General features: G+C 39.7%; 1 protein-coding gene across 4 annotated transcripts in view; it reads right to left on the bottom strand.

The window, feature by feature from the left end:
- Positions 1–14,910, bottom strand: part of Cd99l2 (CD99 molecule like 2) — a 100,223-nt gene that overhangs the window by 34,249 nt on the left and 51,064 nt on the right. For 2 of the 4 annotated variants that reach the window (XM_015992751.3, XM_006973922.4), the window contains exons 2-3: positions 1,316–1,378; positions 418–486 (exon numbers count right to left, since the gene is read on the bottom strand). In XM_015992751.3, coding sequence (XP_015848237.1) covers positions 418–486; positions 1,316–1,378 — 132 coding nt within the window. The remainder of the gene's footprint in view (positions 1–417; positions 487–1,315; positions 1,379–14,910) is intronic. The other 2 variants (XM_042268867.2, XM_042268868.2) reach the window with 1 other exon arrangement.

The raw sequence follows: 14,910 nt of genomic DNA, 5'->3' as shown, positions 1-14,910 counted from the left end.
AAATGTTTGAGCATCTCCATTCAAGAGTTCTCCTATGGCTTGAGGTTGTCCCTTTCTGCCAGACCATGAATAACTCATATTTATACTATAGTTAATAAGAACAGACCCCACCAGGAAGAGCTTCAGTCAGGTGGGACTCCCCTCCTCTTCCTCCTCCTATACCTGGTTTCTGGCTGCATTCATCTCAATTACCCAAAGAATCAATAAAGTAAATTTACTGTCTTAACATATGGTATAATAATCAACCAGACAGTATTCTGTTGAAATAAATCTAATATTCAAATGGATTTCTTTGCTGGCTTTCATATATGTATAAAACCTCTACATAGCACATTCTGATATTGCCCCAGATGCCTCACTTCCCTTCTCAGAGGAATCTTGCCTTCCTCACATTCCATTTTAGGCAAGCTTTGTTACCTGCTGGATTTGCTGGAGCTCTGGTTGTTCCTGGCCTTCTAGTTGTGGTGCTGAAGTGGTCCCATCTCTCTGAAGGGAGAATAGAGGACAACAAGAGGAGCAAATTAAGTAGTGTGTGTGTGTGTGTGTGTGTGTGTGTGTGTGTGTGTGTGTGTGTGTGCTGCTTTATGGCTTGCAGAAGACATGCCATGAGGAGAATAGCCTTGGTGTTATTCCGTGAGGCCATTGTAGGTGAGGGTCTCCAAGGAATCACACTGAGAAGTATGATAAAATGACATGGGTTCTGGAGCTTAGTGGTTATGAATTGCGGTTGCTCTAGCAGAGGACCCAAGTTTGGTTCCTAGAATCCATATCAGGCAGCTCTCAACCATCTGTAAATCTAGCTCCAGAGTATCTGAACTCTTTTCTGGACTATATCATACCTTCCCTCGTGTACACATATACACTTAAAATGAAATAAAAGTAAAAGTGAAAATAACTTTTTAGATGATGTAGGTTCAAGCTGTGGTGGTGCATGCCTTTAATTCCAGCATTCAGGAGACAGAGGCAAGTGGATCTTTGTGAGTTCAAAGATGGCCTGGTCTGCATAGAGAATTTCAGGACAGCTAGAGAAAGACCCTGTTTCAAACAAAAAAAATGAGAGAACTGTAACAGGTCAAAATTCTCTTCTTGTAAAACAGGAAAATAGCTAAGACAGACATTCTCTCATGTATTCAGTATACATTAAATGATAAAGGAAGATAACACATGTATGGCTCTACAACAAAAGCCCTGCACATGTAACAGAAAACAAACAGATAGACAAAGATGCAACTAATTTGCTTGCATGTATCTGCTTTTCCAAAGGGAATACAGTGATCACTAGTGGTTGCTTTTCATGGTTGTTTGCTTGACTCACGCTTCACTGAGGAAGTTTCTTTCAGTGCATCCTCCAGATTAAAATCATCCAAGTCTCCATATCCTACAAATAAAAAGATAATTTTAAGTTTAGGTGGTTTTTATTTTATTTATTTATTTATTGGTTTTTCGAGACAGTGTTTCTCTGTGTAGCTTTGCGCCTTTCCTGGAACTTGCTTTGTAGACCAGGCTGGCCTCAAACTCACAAAGATCCGCCTGCCTCTGCCTCCCTAGTGCTGGGATTAAAGGTGTGCACCACCACTCCCCGGCCCAAAGTTTAGGTGACTTTTAAGGAAAACAATAATACTGAAATATTTTCTTTGTCCTTACTATTATTATTTGTGTCTCTGAGAACTAAACCTAGAACCTAAAACATACTGGACAAGTGTTCTACCATTGAGGTACACTCTAAAATATATTCTTGACATGGTCTTTGCTATTTAATAAAAGAGTATGGGAATGCAAATGGAAAACAAAAGAAAGCTAAAGTATCTGTATTACAACAGAAAAAAATAGGCCAGAGGTCAAACACTTCATCATGGTACAAAGAAACAGATCATTAGATAATGCAAAATGGCTGATTCATCAAAAAGGCAAAATGCTTGTGATATATATGTCTCCATCATCAGAGCACCCAAATATATATGGCAGTCATTAATAGATAGGAATAGACACTATAATACAGTAATAGCTTCTATCACCAAATAGATGATCTAATCAGAACAAGGAAATGCTGGGTTTTACAAGAATTTACAGATATTCTTTGCAAATGAACACACAGAGAATATTACAGATTGTGCATTAATACACAAAGTACATCCCAGCAGTGATTGTAGAAAACTGGAATCATAACAAATATCTTTTCTGACTACAATAGCATGACAATAAAACTAAATAGTGAGGAAAAGCTAGAGAAACTCACAAATACATAGAAATTAAACATCACTCTTCTCAACAATTAATAAGTCAAAGAAAAAAGTCAAGAGGGAAATCAAACAGTATCTTGAGACAAAGGAAAATGGAAGCACAATACTCTCAAACTGAAAGCAGTCCTACAGGAAAGTCTCCATCAAAATGGGCAATGATCTCACATGGTCTCATGTTACTCCTCAGAAAGCTAGAAAGTAAGACAAAGGTAAAGCCAAACATAGCAAACGGTTAAAAAAAATAAGTTCAGAATGGAAATAAACAAAACAGAAACCAGGAAAATGAGAAGATGGCTCAGTGGATGGAGTGCCTGTTGTGTGATTATAAGGACACAAGTTTGGATCCCCAGCAATCCTGGAAAAAATGCATGTGATGACATGAGCTCCTAATCCCAGCCTTGGGGACATAGGGGTAAGACCAGCTGAAGTGATGGGCTCCAGATTCTCATGTAGTCCAGGTTGGCCTCAAATTTCCAGTGTATCTGAGGCTACATGTAAACTCCTGATCTACCTGGGGGTTTTTGTTTTGTTTTGTTATCTTTAGGTAAGTTTTCAGCTACAGCAACAAATAAAAATTAGAGAAGACCCAAACAAACTCAGAAATAAAAGAGGAGACATTGCAACTGGTATCACAAATACAAATGATCTTAAAAGCTTACTATTAACAGCTATTCATCAACAAAGTGAGTAATCTAAAAGAAATTACTGACACTTCTTTACTTATGTAATTGGATCTTTTGCTTACATTATGTCTGTGCACTATGTTCATGCAGTGCCTGCAGAGGCCAAAAGAGGGTATCAGATCCTCTGGATCTGGACTTATAGATGAATGTGATCTGCCATGCTGGGATACAAACCCAGGTCCTCTGGAGAAGGAATCAGTGTTCTTAACTGCTGGACCATTTCTCTAGCCCCACAGAAGAAATAGTTGAATTCACAGAAACATGTAACCTTCCAAGATCAACTGAGAGAGAAATAAGAAATGTGAATAAATCAAAAACAACTAAAGAGAGTAATCCAGTAATAAAAAGTCTCCCAGACTTCACCATTAATGAATTCTATCTAAAATTGAAAAGATAACCAATTTTTCCACAGCCCCCACTCCGGGGTGGGTGGGAATTGTTTATAAACTCATTTTTTCTTATCTCAAAAAGAGACAAGGACACTACAGGAAAACCATGGGACAATTTTCTCTGATTAAATACAAAGGCAAAATTCCTCAAACAAACATTATCAAATAAGATCCAACAACACATTCAAAACACCTTTTACCATTGTCAAGTAGGATTCATCCCAGAGATAAAAGAATCATCATAAATCAATACATGGAATACAGTGTACTAACAAAAATACATGATACTAAGCAAAACCATATGATTATCACAATAATTGCAATAATGCATTTGATAAAATTCATTATCTGTCCATGTTGAACACTATCATAGTGTGGAACCCATAGTCAATGTGTTTTTACAGCACGAGTAAATATAGCCAATTATAGAATCAATCTCGATGTCCACGAGTTGTAGCACAAATCTTAAATGGTTTTATTAATAAAAACAAACCTGTAGCCAGTTATTGGGGTGAATGCTGGAAGATCAGAGAAGCAGAACAAGCCACAGCCACCTCACCTTGCCAATTCCTCAGCTGATCTTGTTTCCTCAGACTGGATGCCTCTCAGCTGAACTGCTGCTCAAAAGCCTAAAAGCTAAACCAACTCTAGTTCCTCATCCTCATGCCTTAAATACCTTTCTGCTTTCTGCCATCACTCCCTGGGATTAAAGGCGTGTGTCACCATGCCTGGCTGTTTCCAGTGTGGCCTTGAACTCACAGAGATCCAGGCGGATCTCTGCCTCTGGTAAGCTAGGATTAAAGGCATGTGTGCCACTATTTTCTGGCCTCTGTATCTAGTGGCTGTTTTGTTCTCTGACCCCAGATAAGTTTATTAGGGTACACAGTATTTCAGGGAACACAATACCACCACAATTAGTGGATAAATGGATTTTTCAAATGTGGCACATGTGCACAATTGAATATTATTCAGCTACACAGAAGAATGAAATCATGTACTTTGCAAGAAAATAGATGAAACTCAAGACTATAATGTTAAGTGTAAAAAGCTTAATCCAGAAAGATGAATATCATATACTTTGTCTCAAATGGAGATTCTAAATTTTCCTTTTTATTTATTCTTACTTCTTAAAAATTAAGTCACATGGTGCACACCTTTAATCCCAGCACTTGAGAGGCAGAGATGGGTGGACTCTGTGAATTTGAGGCCAGCCTGGGCTACAGAGTGAGTTCCAGGACAGACAGGACTGTTAAACAGGGAAACTCTATCTCTAAAAAACTATACACACTTGAACTGGGCAGTGGTGGCGCACGCCTTTAATCCCAGCACTCGGGAGGCAGAGCCAGGCGGATCTCTGTGATTTCGAGGCCAGCCTGGACTACCAAGTGAGTTCCAGGAAAGGCGCAAAGCTACACAGAGAAACCCTGTCTCGAAAAACCAAAAAAAAAAAAAGAACAAACTATACACACACACAGAGAGAGAGAGAGAGAGAGAGAGAGAGAGAGAGAGAGAGAGAGAGAGAGAGAGAGAGAGAAGTGGGTGTCAGATTCCCTGGAGATGGGTTATACATGTTGTTAGCTGTTCACCATAGATGCTGGGAACAACTCTTAATGACTGAGCCATCTCTCAAGTCTAAGTCTATTTTAAACAAACACCTGAGGAACAGCAAAAAAAATCACAAGTCATAGATTCTGGGACACAGTTCAGAAAGCCCTGTGAGGCCAGTCTGGAAAGTGAGAGTGCCAGACATTGACAACATAAAGGCATCATACCCCTGATTCCAAACTACAGTTTGGGTAAGTGTAATAAAAAAAATCAGAAATCCAAAATTATCTAAAAGCTGTGTAAGAGATACTCAATCTGTATACTACAAAGCTGTCAGAAATAAAAGCAGAACAATAGTGGCATAAAATAAAAAAAACCAGAAATAAACCCGTGTAACCCTTACAGACAGTTGCTTTCTGAGAATGTACAAAGGGTTAAGGGATGTGTCTTCAGGAATTGCTGGTGAGAAAACACAAAAGAATAAAATTGGACCTTTATTCCAGTACAGTAACCAAGTCAAAATTAATTTTAAATCTATTAAATGCTATACCTAAAACTTTAGATCTACTAAAATAAGTAGTGGGCATTGGTTCAGCTAATAGTTTCCTGAAGAGCATTCCAAAAGCATAAACAGAAAAGCCAAATGCAAAGGTGAGGAGTAGCTTAAAGGTTAAGAGCTTGCTTAGCATGTATGAAGCCCTGGGTTCAATTCCTGGCACCACAAAAACAAATACAAACAAAGTAGACTAACAGTGTTATGTCAAACTAAACTGCTTCAGCATAGCTAAGGAAACAATTAGTGCAAGTAAGAGACAACTCTAATTTCACAATAGCAAATTTCTAAAATGTACAAAGAACTCATAAGTCAGTATCAAGAGAATAAACTAGTTAAAAATAGATAAGGGACATTTTCCCCAAAGAAATAATATTTATGGTCAACAGACAAATAAAAAGATAATGTGCAACTCTAATCTTTGGGGAAATGTAAGTTAAAAGAACAATGAAGCTAGCCATGGTGGTGTACACCTTTAATCCTAGTACTCAGTAGAAGCATGAAGATCACCATCCAGAGGCTGCCTGTGCTACACAGCAAGATTCTGTAAATGAAAAGCAAAGGAAGGACTTATGTGTACCAAACATGGCTCTACTACTTTATTGTTATTCCCCCTAGGTAAAATTTATTCTAATTGACAAATAATAGTTGTCAGAAAGATGACTGACAACAGCAAAAGCTGTTCACTTATGCCAAAATGTATATATATATATATATATATATATATATATATATATATATATATATACATATTGGTTTTTCGAGACAGGGTTTTTCTGTGTAGCTTTGTGTAGCTTTGCGCCTTTCCGGGAACTCACTTGGTAGCCCAGGCTGGCCTCGAACTCACAGAGATCCACCTGGCTCTGCCTCCCGAGTGCTGGGATTAAAGGCGTGCGCCACCACCGCCTGGCCAAAATGTATATTTTAAAGGTACCTTGATTTCAAAATTTGGATTTAAGGATATGTTGCTTTTGGAAAAGAGGTTCTGCTTTTGTTTCCACAGAAAGCCAGAGGCTGTGGATTTGTTCCAGATTAAGATACATCAGGTTTCACCAGCCAAGACCCCCTGAAAGGTCTCCGATGACACCATGGCCCAGATGATCCAACATCCAGAGTGGTTTCAAGGCAACTGGTTCACACAATACAGCCTCACAGACTACCCCATAGGCCTAAAATTTTTTTTTGCGTCCCCATAAGATACAGCGCCCCCCTCCAGCAGGAAGTAGTAAGAGATGCTACGCCCAAATTCCCAAATATACCAAGCTGGCTTTAGAGGTGGAATTGGCTCACTCCTCCTCTAAACACAGACATATTGCTTTAAAAAAATGGTTAAGTGATTCTTGTGTCCCAAATCAGAAGAGCCCTCTGGTATGGGACAGAGAAAAACCAATATTTTTATTTAAAACAGGTTGATTATAAATGTGATCTCTTTCTAAAAAAGAAAAGGGGATATGATATAGATATATAGGAGGATATGGAGATGATAAGATAAAAGGGTAGATTAATGAACCTACTTTTAAAGAACAACTTGTTTAAAATGTTTTACATTGGTATAGATTTTAGTTTATGTTTAAAATGTTTTACATTGGTATAAATTTTAGTTTATTGATACAAACTTGAAGTTAATTTTGTTATACTGTATATATATATATATATATATATATATATATATATTTCTATTCTTGTTTGAGGTATTATGTTTATGTAACTCATTTAAAATTGTAAAGGATAATTAAAAAATAGATTAATAATTAGTCATCTATGATAATCATATCTGTAGCCATGTTAGTTAAGTCTTCTAGGTATACATAGATATATTTCAGATAGATAGGTAATCTTCAAACACTTCATAGACCTAGAGAATATGGCATTTAAATAACTTAAAATTCTGTTGACGTGAGACACAATTGCTCCTGGCAACACCAATTGATCCCGAGAGAATGTTGGGCTTCTAAGACATTTCCATTTGGAAGTTTGTCTTTTTGGCACAAAATGGCCTACTGGGCAAAGAACTGCCCTTGCCTTGATGGCTGACAGTACAAATATAATGCTGTCCTTTCTGGACAAGAGGAACACAAGGAAAGCAACCACTGTACTCTGCCAAGACAGGATAAGATGGTCTCTCAGAATTCCTGCTTCTGAAAATGGTCTGTCAGATACTCTAGGCCTGTAGCCAATTTGAATGCACCAACAATGCTGAGAAACATTAGGTGACTGTCCAGGCTGCCAGCTGTCTTGTTCTACTTTTGCAAGATTCCCAAAAGTTGCTTGCATCCATCTACCATTTCTCAGGTACCATTATGTTCCTTCTCAGGTCTTTGATGTGGTTGAAAACTAGATAGTTGTAATTTCCTCAGTTATGATAAAAGATAAGTTAGATATAAAACCTTAAACTCACAAATATAAGATAGATAGGACATCTTCTTTAATATTGTAACAATAATTCTTGCTTGGTAATTGTTTTGTTATACGTAATTTTACCATGTTAAAGTTAAAACCTTCCTTTTTAAAAAAAGAAAAAAAAGGGAAGTGCTGTGGATATTGCTCTATATAAATTAAACACTGATGGCCAGTGACCAGGCAGGAAGTAGGTTGCCAGGCAGGAAGTAGGTGGGACAAGGAGAGAGGAGAATTCTGGGAAGCAGAAGGCTGAGGGGGGGAGACACTGCAGCCACCGCCAGGACAAGCAGCATGTAAAGACTCTGGTAAGCCACCAGCCACGTGGCAAGGTATAGATCTATAAAAATGGGTTAATTTAAGATATAAGAACAGTTAGCAAGAAGCCTGCCACGGCCATACAGTTTATAAGTGATATAAGTGTCTGAGTGATTATTTTATAAGTGGATTGTGGGACTGCGGGTCTTGGGGAACCTGGAGAGAAGCCCTCCAGCAACAGACACCAGAGGGGAAGGAAAGGGCAGGGAACATGTTAAGAAATATTATGAACTTTGGTTTAGGGATGTGTACAATTAGTGAAAATCATCCATAAAATAGACAAAATCCCCAAAAGCACGTTCTCTCAGCACTGAACAAGTAGTCAGAGATATTTACATCCTGAGGTTACAGAAATGATAATACTAAACCCAATAGGTACTCCTTGATTGGATTCTAACCTGCAAAGGGCATTATTGGAACTATCAGAGAAAGTGAATAAGGTCTGTGGACCAGATGGGAATTCTGGTTCTCATCCATCTGCCTGATCTTAATGGAAATACTATTGTTGTCAGGAAGAATATGCCCATGTTTACAGCAGATGCATGTTGTATGAAGAGATCATAGGTACAATATCTGAAACTATCCAGAAATAGGTCAGGAAAAATATTTGGAGAAACACACATGCATGAGAGTAAAACACACAGAAAGTGGGACAGAACTGAGAAATTGAGGGTGAATGATATGTGTTAACTTTTACACTGGACATTATTCGGGCAGCTGTTAAAATCTGAATGGGGGTGTGACTATTAGGCAGTAGTAATGTGATCAAGGTTAGGCTGGTTTCCTGACTTAGATGTTGGCATAGTGACATGTCCTGGCTTGCTCCAGTGTGCTGAGATTGGAGCAGCTAATGCATCAGGGCATCAGGTAAACAATGTACACTGAAGAGATTTGATTTGGAGGACCAAACTCTTCATATTGTGTGGTGATATAACTTGTACCCTAATAAACTTTGCCTGAAGATCAGAGGATGCAACAAGCCACTGGATTAAACATAGAGGCCAGGTAGTGGTGGCACACACCTTGAATCCTAGCACTTGTGAGGCAGAGATCTGTCTGGATCTCTGTGATTTCAAGGCCACCCTGGATTACATGAGATTGACTCAGCCTAGGAGAGAAACAGAGCCAGGCAGTGGTGGCACATACCTTTAATCCAAGTACTGGGAAGCGCCTGCTTTTAATCTCAGCACTTGAGATCTCACACCTTTAATCTCAGCACATGAAATCGCACATCTTTAATCCCAGTATTTGGGAAGCACACAAACCATTAATCCCAGCACTAGGATGGCTAGGTGGAAAAAGATATATAAGGAGCAGGAGTCAGGAACTAAAGGTCTTTCAGCAAGAGGCTTTTCAGTCTGAGGAGTCCTAGAGGTAGTGGCTTGTTCCTTTGTCTTTCAGCATTTACCCCAATATCTGATTCTGGGATTTTTATTAATAAGACCATTTAGGAATTCATGTTACAATATTGTACTTGCAAATTTTCTGGAAGTCTGTAGTTATTTTAACATCTAAATATTTTATATGTGCATTTTCCAACTTAACAATGCCATTTCTAAGTGTGTATTAGAGAAAAATACTTGTAACATGGACATAAAGAAGGGCATACAAAGACACCCAGTGTTGTTCTGCTTACAACAGCAAAAACAAATGCAGGCAAAATAGTGGTCAGCAGAGAGGAACAGCTGTGTGAAAGGCAGCTCTTCTACACAATGAGTTACTGAATTGCTGTGTTAGAAAAGAATGGGGAATGCCTTACTGACATGAGATACAGTCTGAAATACAGGAAGAGACAGAGAAATGTTCTCCCATTTGTGTGTATATATCTAAATCCACAACCATAAAAACATTCTAGAAGTTCACACAGGGAAGCTACTAATAGAGATAATGTCTAAGGAATTGCGAACAGAGGTCAAGAGGAAGGAACTATTTCCTTTCAAGGTTACTATCTCCTCGCTTTTTTAAAAAAATTAATTATGTCTATGTATTTTTCTAATTCAAAGTTCTGTATCAGTGTCTCCCAAACCTATCAATCCATTAGGTCTTCTTTCAATACTCTTCCACTACTTTCCCATCTAAGAACAATGAAAGTACACAGTCCACAATAGCATATTGAGCTAATAACATGTAGAACTGGCCATTTCTCTGCTGGCTCCTGACATATCTAGCCATGTCATTGGGTAAGGGGTGAAGAGCAATATGACACAACTTTGTAGTATTTATTAATTAATTCCTATTGACTTTGGACTCAACAGACCCAACCCATCTATGGATGAAACAGTCATCCTCAAGCTCAAGCCTGAACTATTAAGACTTCAAAACCTACAATTAGGGTAAGAGTGTAGTCCAATAGTAAGGTCCTTGAGGAACACACATGAATCCCTGGGTGCCATCTTCAGCACCATAAAACAACAAACACCTACAACTAAAACCCAAACAGGCAGAGATGTCCTCACAATAGACCATATATTGCAAAGGGTGTCATACAGGTGCTGCTCTTCCATACTCTAACTTTACTCTGGGATGCTGGCAGACATCCCATAGGCTCTTCCTCTGGCACCAACACACTTTAGGAAGCAGCTGATTCTTCTTAGGCCCAGTTCACAAGTCCCAAGGCCTGAAATCTGAGGGGCCAGTGTTGCAGCATTTAGTAGAAAAGTTACCTCATCCACTGCAGAAGGCGACTAAGAATTTTAATGGGAAAACCATGCCGTGAGCTGATGACACCAGTCTGCAGCTATCTTCTTTGATAGAGAAGAATTTGGAAATGTTCCCTGTGAACTTGTGTGTGTCATTGAGAGGATCTAATGAATAAAGTACTGTTTCTATCCAAATATACCCAGATAGCCAGCGTCTGTCCTCTAGCACAGTTTCCTTTGGGAATAGAACACAAACTTGACCTCCATTGCAACCTGATTTACCAAGAGTGGTGTGGGAAGCCAAGGCTACATCTTAAAATGAAGGTTGTAAAGCAAGGCAAAGTAAGACCTTGTTAGCCAGTGATGTCATGAGCTTGCTGTATAACAGCACCTGCCAAAGACATGATGGATATATGTGATCCCAGAGAGACTACTGATGGGCCCTCAAGGAGCATTACATACGGGTTTGATTAATTAATCAATCCTACTTCAGATGTTTCTGCCCACTTCACTTTGTTCATCCTGAGTACCCTCTTCCAGGTAAGGGCTTATGAGCATCTTCTACAGGCATACCCTGTCCAACATGGCTGCCATCCACTACATAAAATAAAATAAGTGAAAATTCAACAAATGTTAAGGTGAGTGCTTTCTCCAATTCCAGTCTGCCCCTTTCCCAATTATCAGTGCATAGTTCTGGCTATGATTTGGTGACAGTCCATTTGAGGTTTAGACCAAAGGCAAATTCACCTCCACATGTGTCTCCTGCCTACTGATTGGTTAAGAACTTCAGAGGCTGCTATGCCACCTTTAAGCCAAGGATTTCAGGGGTAATATGTTGGGACTTTAGCAGAAAACAGCTTCTCTCAAGTGGCCAGTGACAGCCACCCCCTTGCTCTCTAAGGATGACTTCTATTCTACTTCTTTGTTTTGTAAATGTAAGCAGTTTCTAGGTTTTCTGGAAAATAAAAGCCAGTATTAATCCTAACTGAATAAATATCTGAACTACTTTTGTTATATTATTTTGAAATCATGGCTATTTTCTGTAGATGTGAATAAGAAAGAATACCAGAGACATCTTAGTCTGGTGAAGTATAGATATGTCATCTCAACTTTTCCATTTGTCTGCCTTAATGGAGGTTCCATAAAACCTACACTATACTTAAATGTGTCCATGAAAACCATGATACCACTCACTTGCCCCTCATCTGGGCTAGTATCTTTGCATACACAACTCCAAAGGTGCCAAGCTACATATCAAAAAGAAACAGACTTGATCAATCTTGATGTAATCAAAGTGCAAGGAAAGCCCACTAAAAGAAGAATCAGAATCAGATCTCAGGAACCAAATCATGGGCTAGCCATTTTGCCTATGGCATAGCCTCTTGACCACTTGGGCTCAAGGAAAAAGAACAGATTTGGAGAGCCAGGAAGCTGGCTCAGTCAACAAAGTGTTTGCTATGCAAGCATGAAAAGCTGAGTTTAACTTTACAGATCACACACACACACACACACACACACACACACACACACAAACACACACACAAAAAGGCTAGGCATTGTAATGCATGTTTAACTTCTGTGCTAGGGAGGCAGAAACAGGTAGATCCCTGGGGCCTGCTGGCCAGCCAGCCTAGCCTAATTGGTAAGCCCCAGATCCCCCACCAGAGACCCTGTTTCAGAAAACATAGTGTGTGGTTCCTGAGGAATGACACCTGAAGTTGACCTCTGACCTCCACACATGTATACATTTTCACAGGCACACACACATGAATACTCACATACCTACACACACCCACGACACACAATTAAAAGAAAAAAGAATAAACCTGGCCCCAATGCGTGGACCCAACTTGATTAAACCTAAAATGAAGCATATAAAATGGATGCTCACCATCAAACAATAAGGCTTCACCTGTGCAGCTGCTAGCAAAGCTTTGTGTCCCCAGCTCCCTGGGCAGAGGGCCTCTGGGGCCACAACTAACAAAAGGAAAGACTATTGAGGCAGGGGGAGGGGCTTGGAACTGCCTCTACTGAATGTACCAGACTCTGCTGATTCCCCATGGGAGGCCTTACTTTGTTAGAGGAGGGAATGGGGAGAGGGCTGGAGGAGGGAGACTGGAGGGTGGAAAGAGAGTAGAGGGGGTTCTGTGATTGGTATGTAAAATGAATAAAAAATTTTAATTAAAAAAAAGGAAAGGCTGTAGGTCATTAAAACAAATTCACACTTCTTTGCTTTCCATGGGAACATTTGTGAAAACTGCTCCTGGGAAATCCATAAGACAAACCTACTAGCATGTATGATTAAATTCCCAAATGTTTCTGGTGCAAACAAGTAAGTATCTTCTCCAGACCCTGTGTTGCAGAAGGCAAGAACAAGCCAAGAATGCTAGTATCCAATCTACTTGAAATGTTTGCAGCATTTTAACTCATGTTACTCAATCCAGATCTGAACACATTGTCTTCATAAATGTATGTTTCTCCATCTCAAAGCACGCTGAGCAATTAATAGCCTCTGGGTTAGTTAGGCACTGCAGTGTTGCTGGAGGGCTTCTCTCCAGGTTCCCCAAGACCCGCAGTCCCACAATCCACTTATAAAATAATCACTCAGACACTTATATCACTTATAAACTGTATGGCAGTGGCAGGCTTCTTGCTAACTGTTCTTTTATCTTAAATTAACCCATTTTTATAAATCTGTACCTTGCCACGTGGCTGGTGGCTTACCAGAGTCTTTACATGCTGCTTGTCCTGGCGGTGGCTGCAGTGTCTCTCTCCTCAGCCTTCTGCTTCCCAGCATTCTCCTCTCTCCTTGTCCCACCTACTTCCTGCCTGGCAACCTACTTCCTGCCTGGTCACTGGCCATCAGTGTTTTATTTATATAGAGCAATATCCACAGCACTGCAGCATAGCAAAGGAATGTGAAAATAGCTTGTCTCTTATTCTGACTACTAAATGCATTTCATCATTGCCACCTGAGCTCCAACTAGTTTCATGAATAAATTTAAACCACTCTCAGAGAGGACAACAAGAAGGCAGAGACGTTCACTAGAAGCCGGGAGTCAGCACCTGACAGTCCAAATGCAGTGGCCACTGAGGATTGGAGCTGCCAGATGATTTCAAGTATGTACAGAGCACCCCATGCTCCAGTTCCCGCTAGGGAAGGGAAACACTGGTAAATATGGCAGGCACCAGAGCTGAAAGTCTTTTTGTATATTTCTAGGAAGCATCTAAGTGTCCTGTAGCATGAATCTTAAAAGTTCTTATTAATAAAAACAAACCTGGAGCCAGGTATTGAGGTAAACATTGGAAGATCAGAGAAGCAGAACAAGCCACAGCTTCCTCACCTCACCAGTTCCTCAGCTGATCCTGTTTCCTCAGACTGGAAGCTTCTGAGTTCTCATCCAAATGAATCTCAGCTGAACTGTTGCTCAAAAGCCTGAATGCTTAACCAGCCAAATGCTTCTAGTTTCTGGTCCTCACACCTTATATATCTTTCTGCTTTCTGCCATCACTTCCTGGGATTAAAGGCTCACTTTCTGGGATTAAAGGCATGAGTCACCATGCCTGGCTGTTTCCAATGTGGCCTTGAACTCACAGAGATCCAGAGGGATCTCTGGCTCTGGAATGTTAGGATTAAAGGTGTGAGTGCCACTATTTTCTAGCCTCTGTATCTAGTGGCTATTCCATTTTTGACCCCAGATAAGTTTATTATGGTGCACAATATTTTGGGGAACATAATTCCACCACAGTGTCCTATATAGCAGGCTGTTTGATTTCCAGTGTCAGGGAAGGATTTGTACAAATTGTAAAAGTCACTTCACTGATGAGTATGTTATTAAAAGGAGAGTCTCATTCTTTGTTTCTACACAGAAAACAAAATGTCTATGATGGATATTCATTCACCAAGGAAATCACAAATGTGCATTGAATGCCCACAAAGAGAACATCCTGCATGGAAGTCAGAGCTGAGAGCAAAAGAAAAGTAGAGTGGGTGCCTGGGGCTGGAGGTGAAGGACTAGACTGCAAATTGGCATGAGGCTTCATTTTAGGGCAGCAGAAATTTTCTGGCACCAGATGGATGACTGCACTGCATAGTGAGTCTATTGAAAACAATGAAGTATAGGTATTGAAATGGTGGATTTTATG

Source organism: Peromyscus maniculatus, chromosome X, assembly GCF_049852395.1.
Source record: "Peromyscus maniculatus bairdii isolate BWxNUB_F1_BW_parent chromosome X, HU_Pman_BW_mat_3.1, whole genome shotgun sequence".
NCBI classification, from domain to species: Eukaryota; Metazoa; Chordata; class Mammalia; order Rodentia; family Cricetidae; genus Peromyscus; species Peromyscus maniculatus.
The sequence above is the reverse complement of the archived record's forward strand: the minus strand, read 5'-3'. Positions and strand labels throughout refer to the sequence as shown.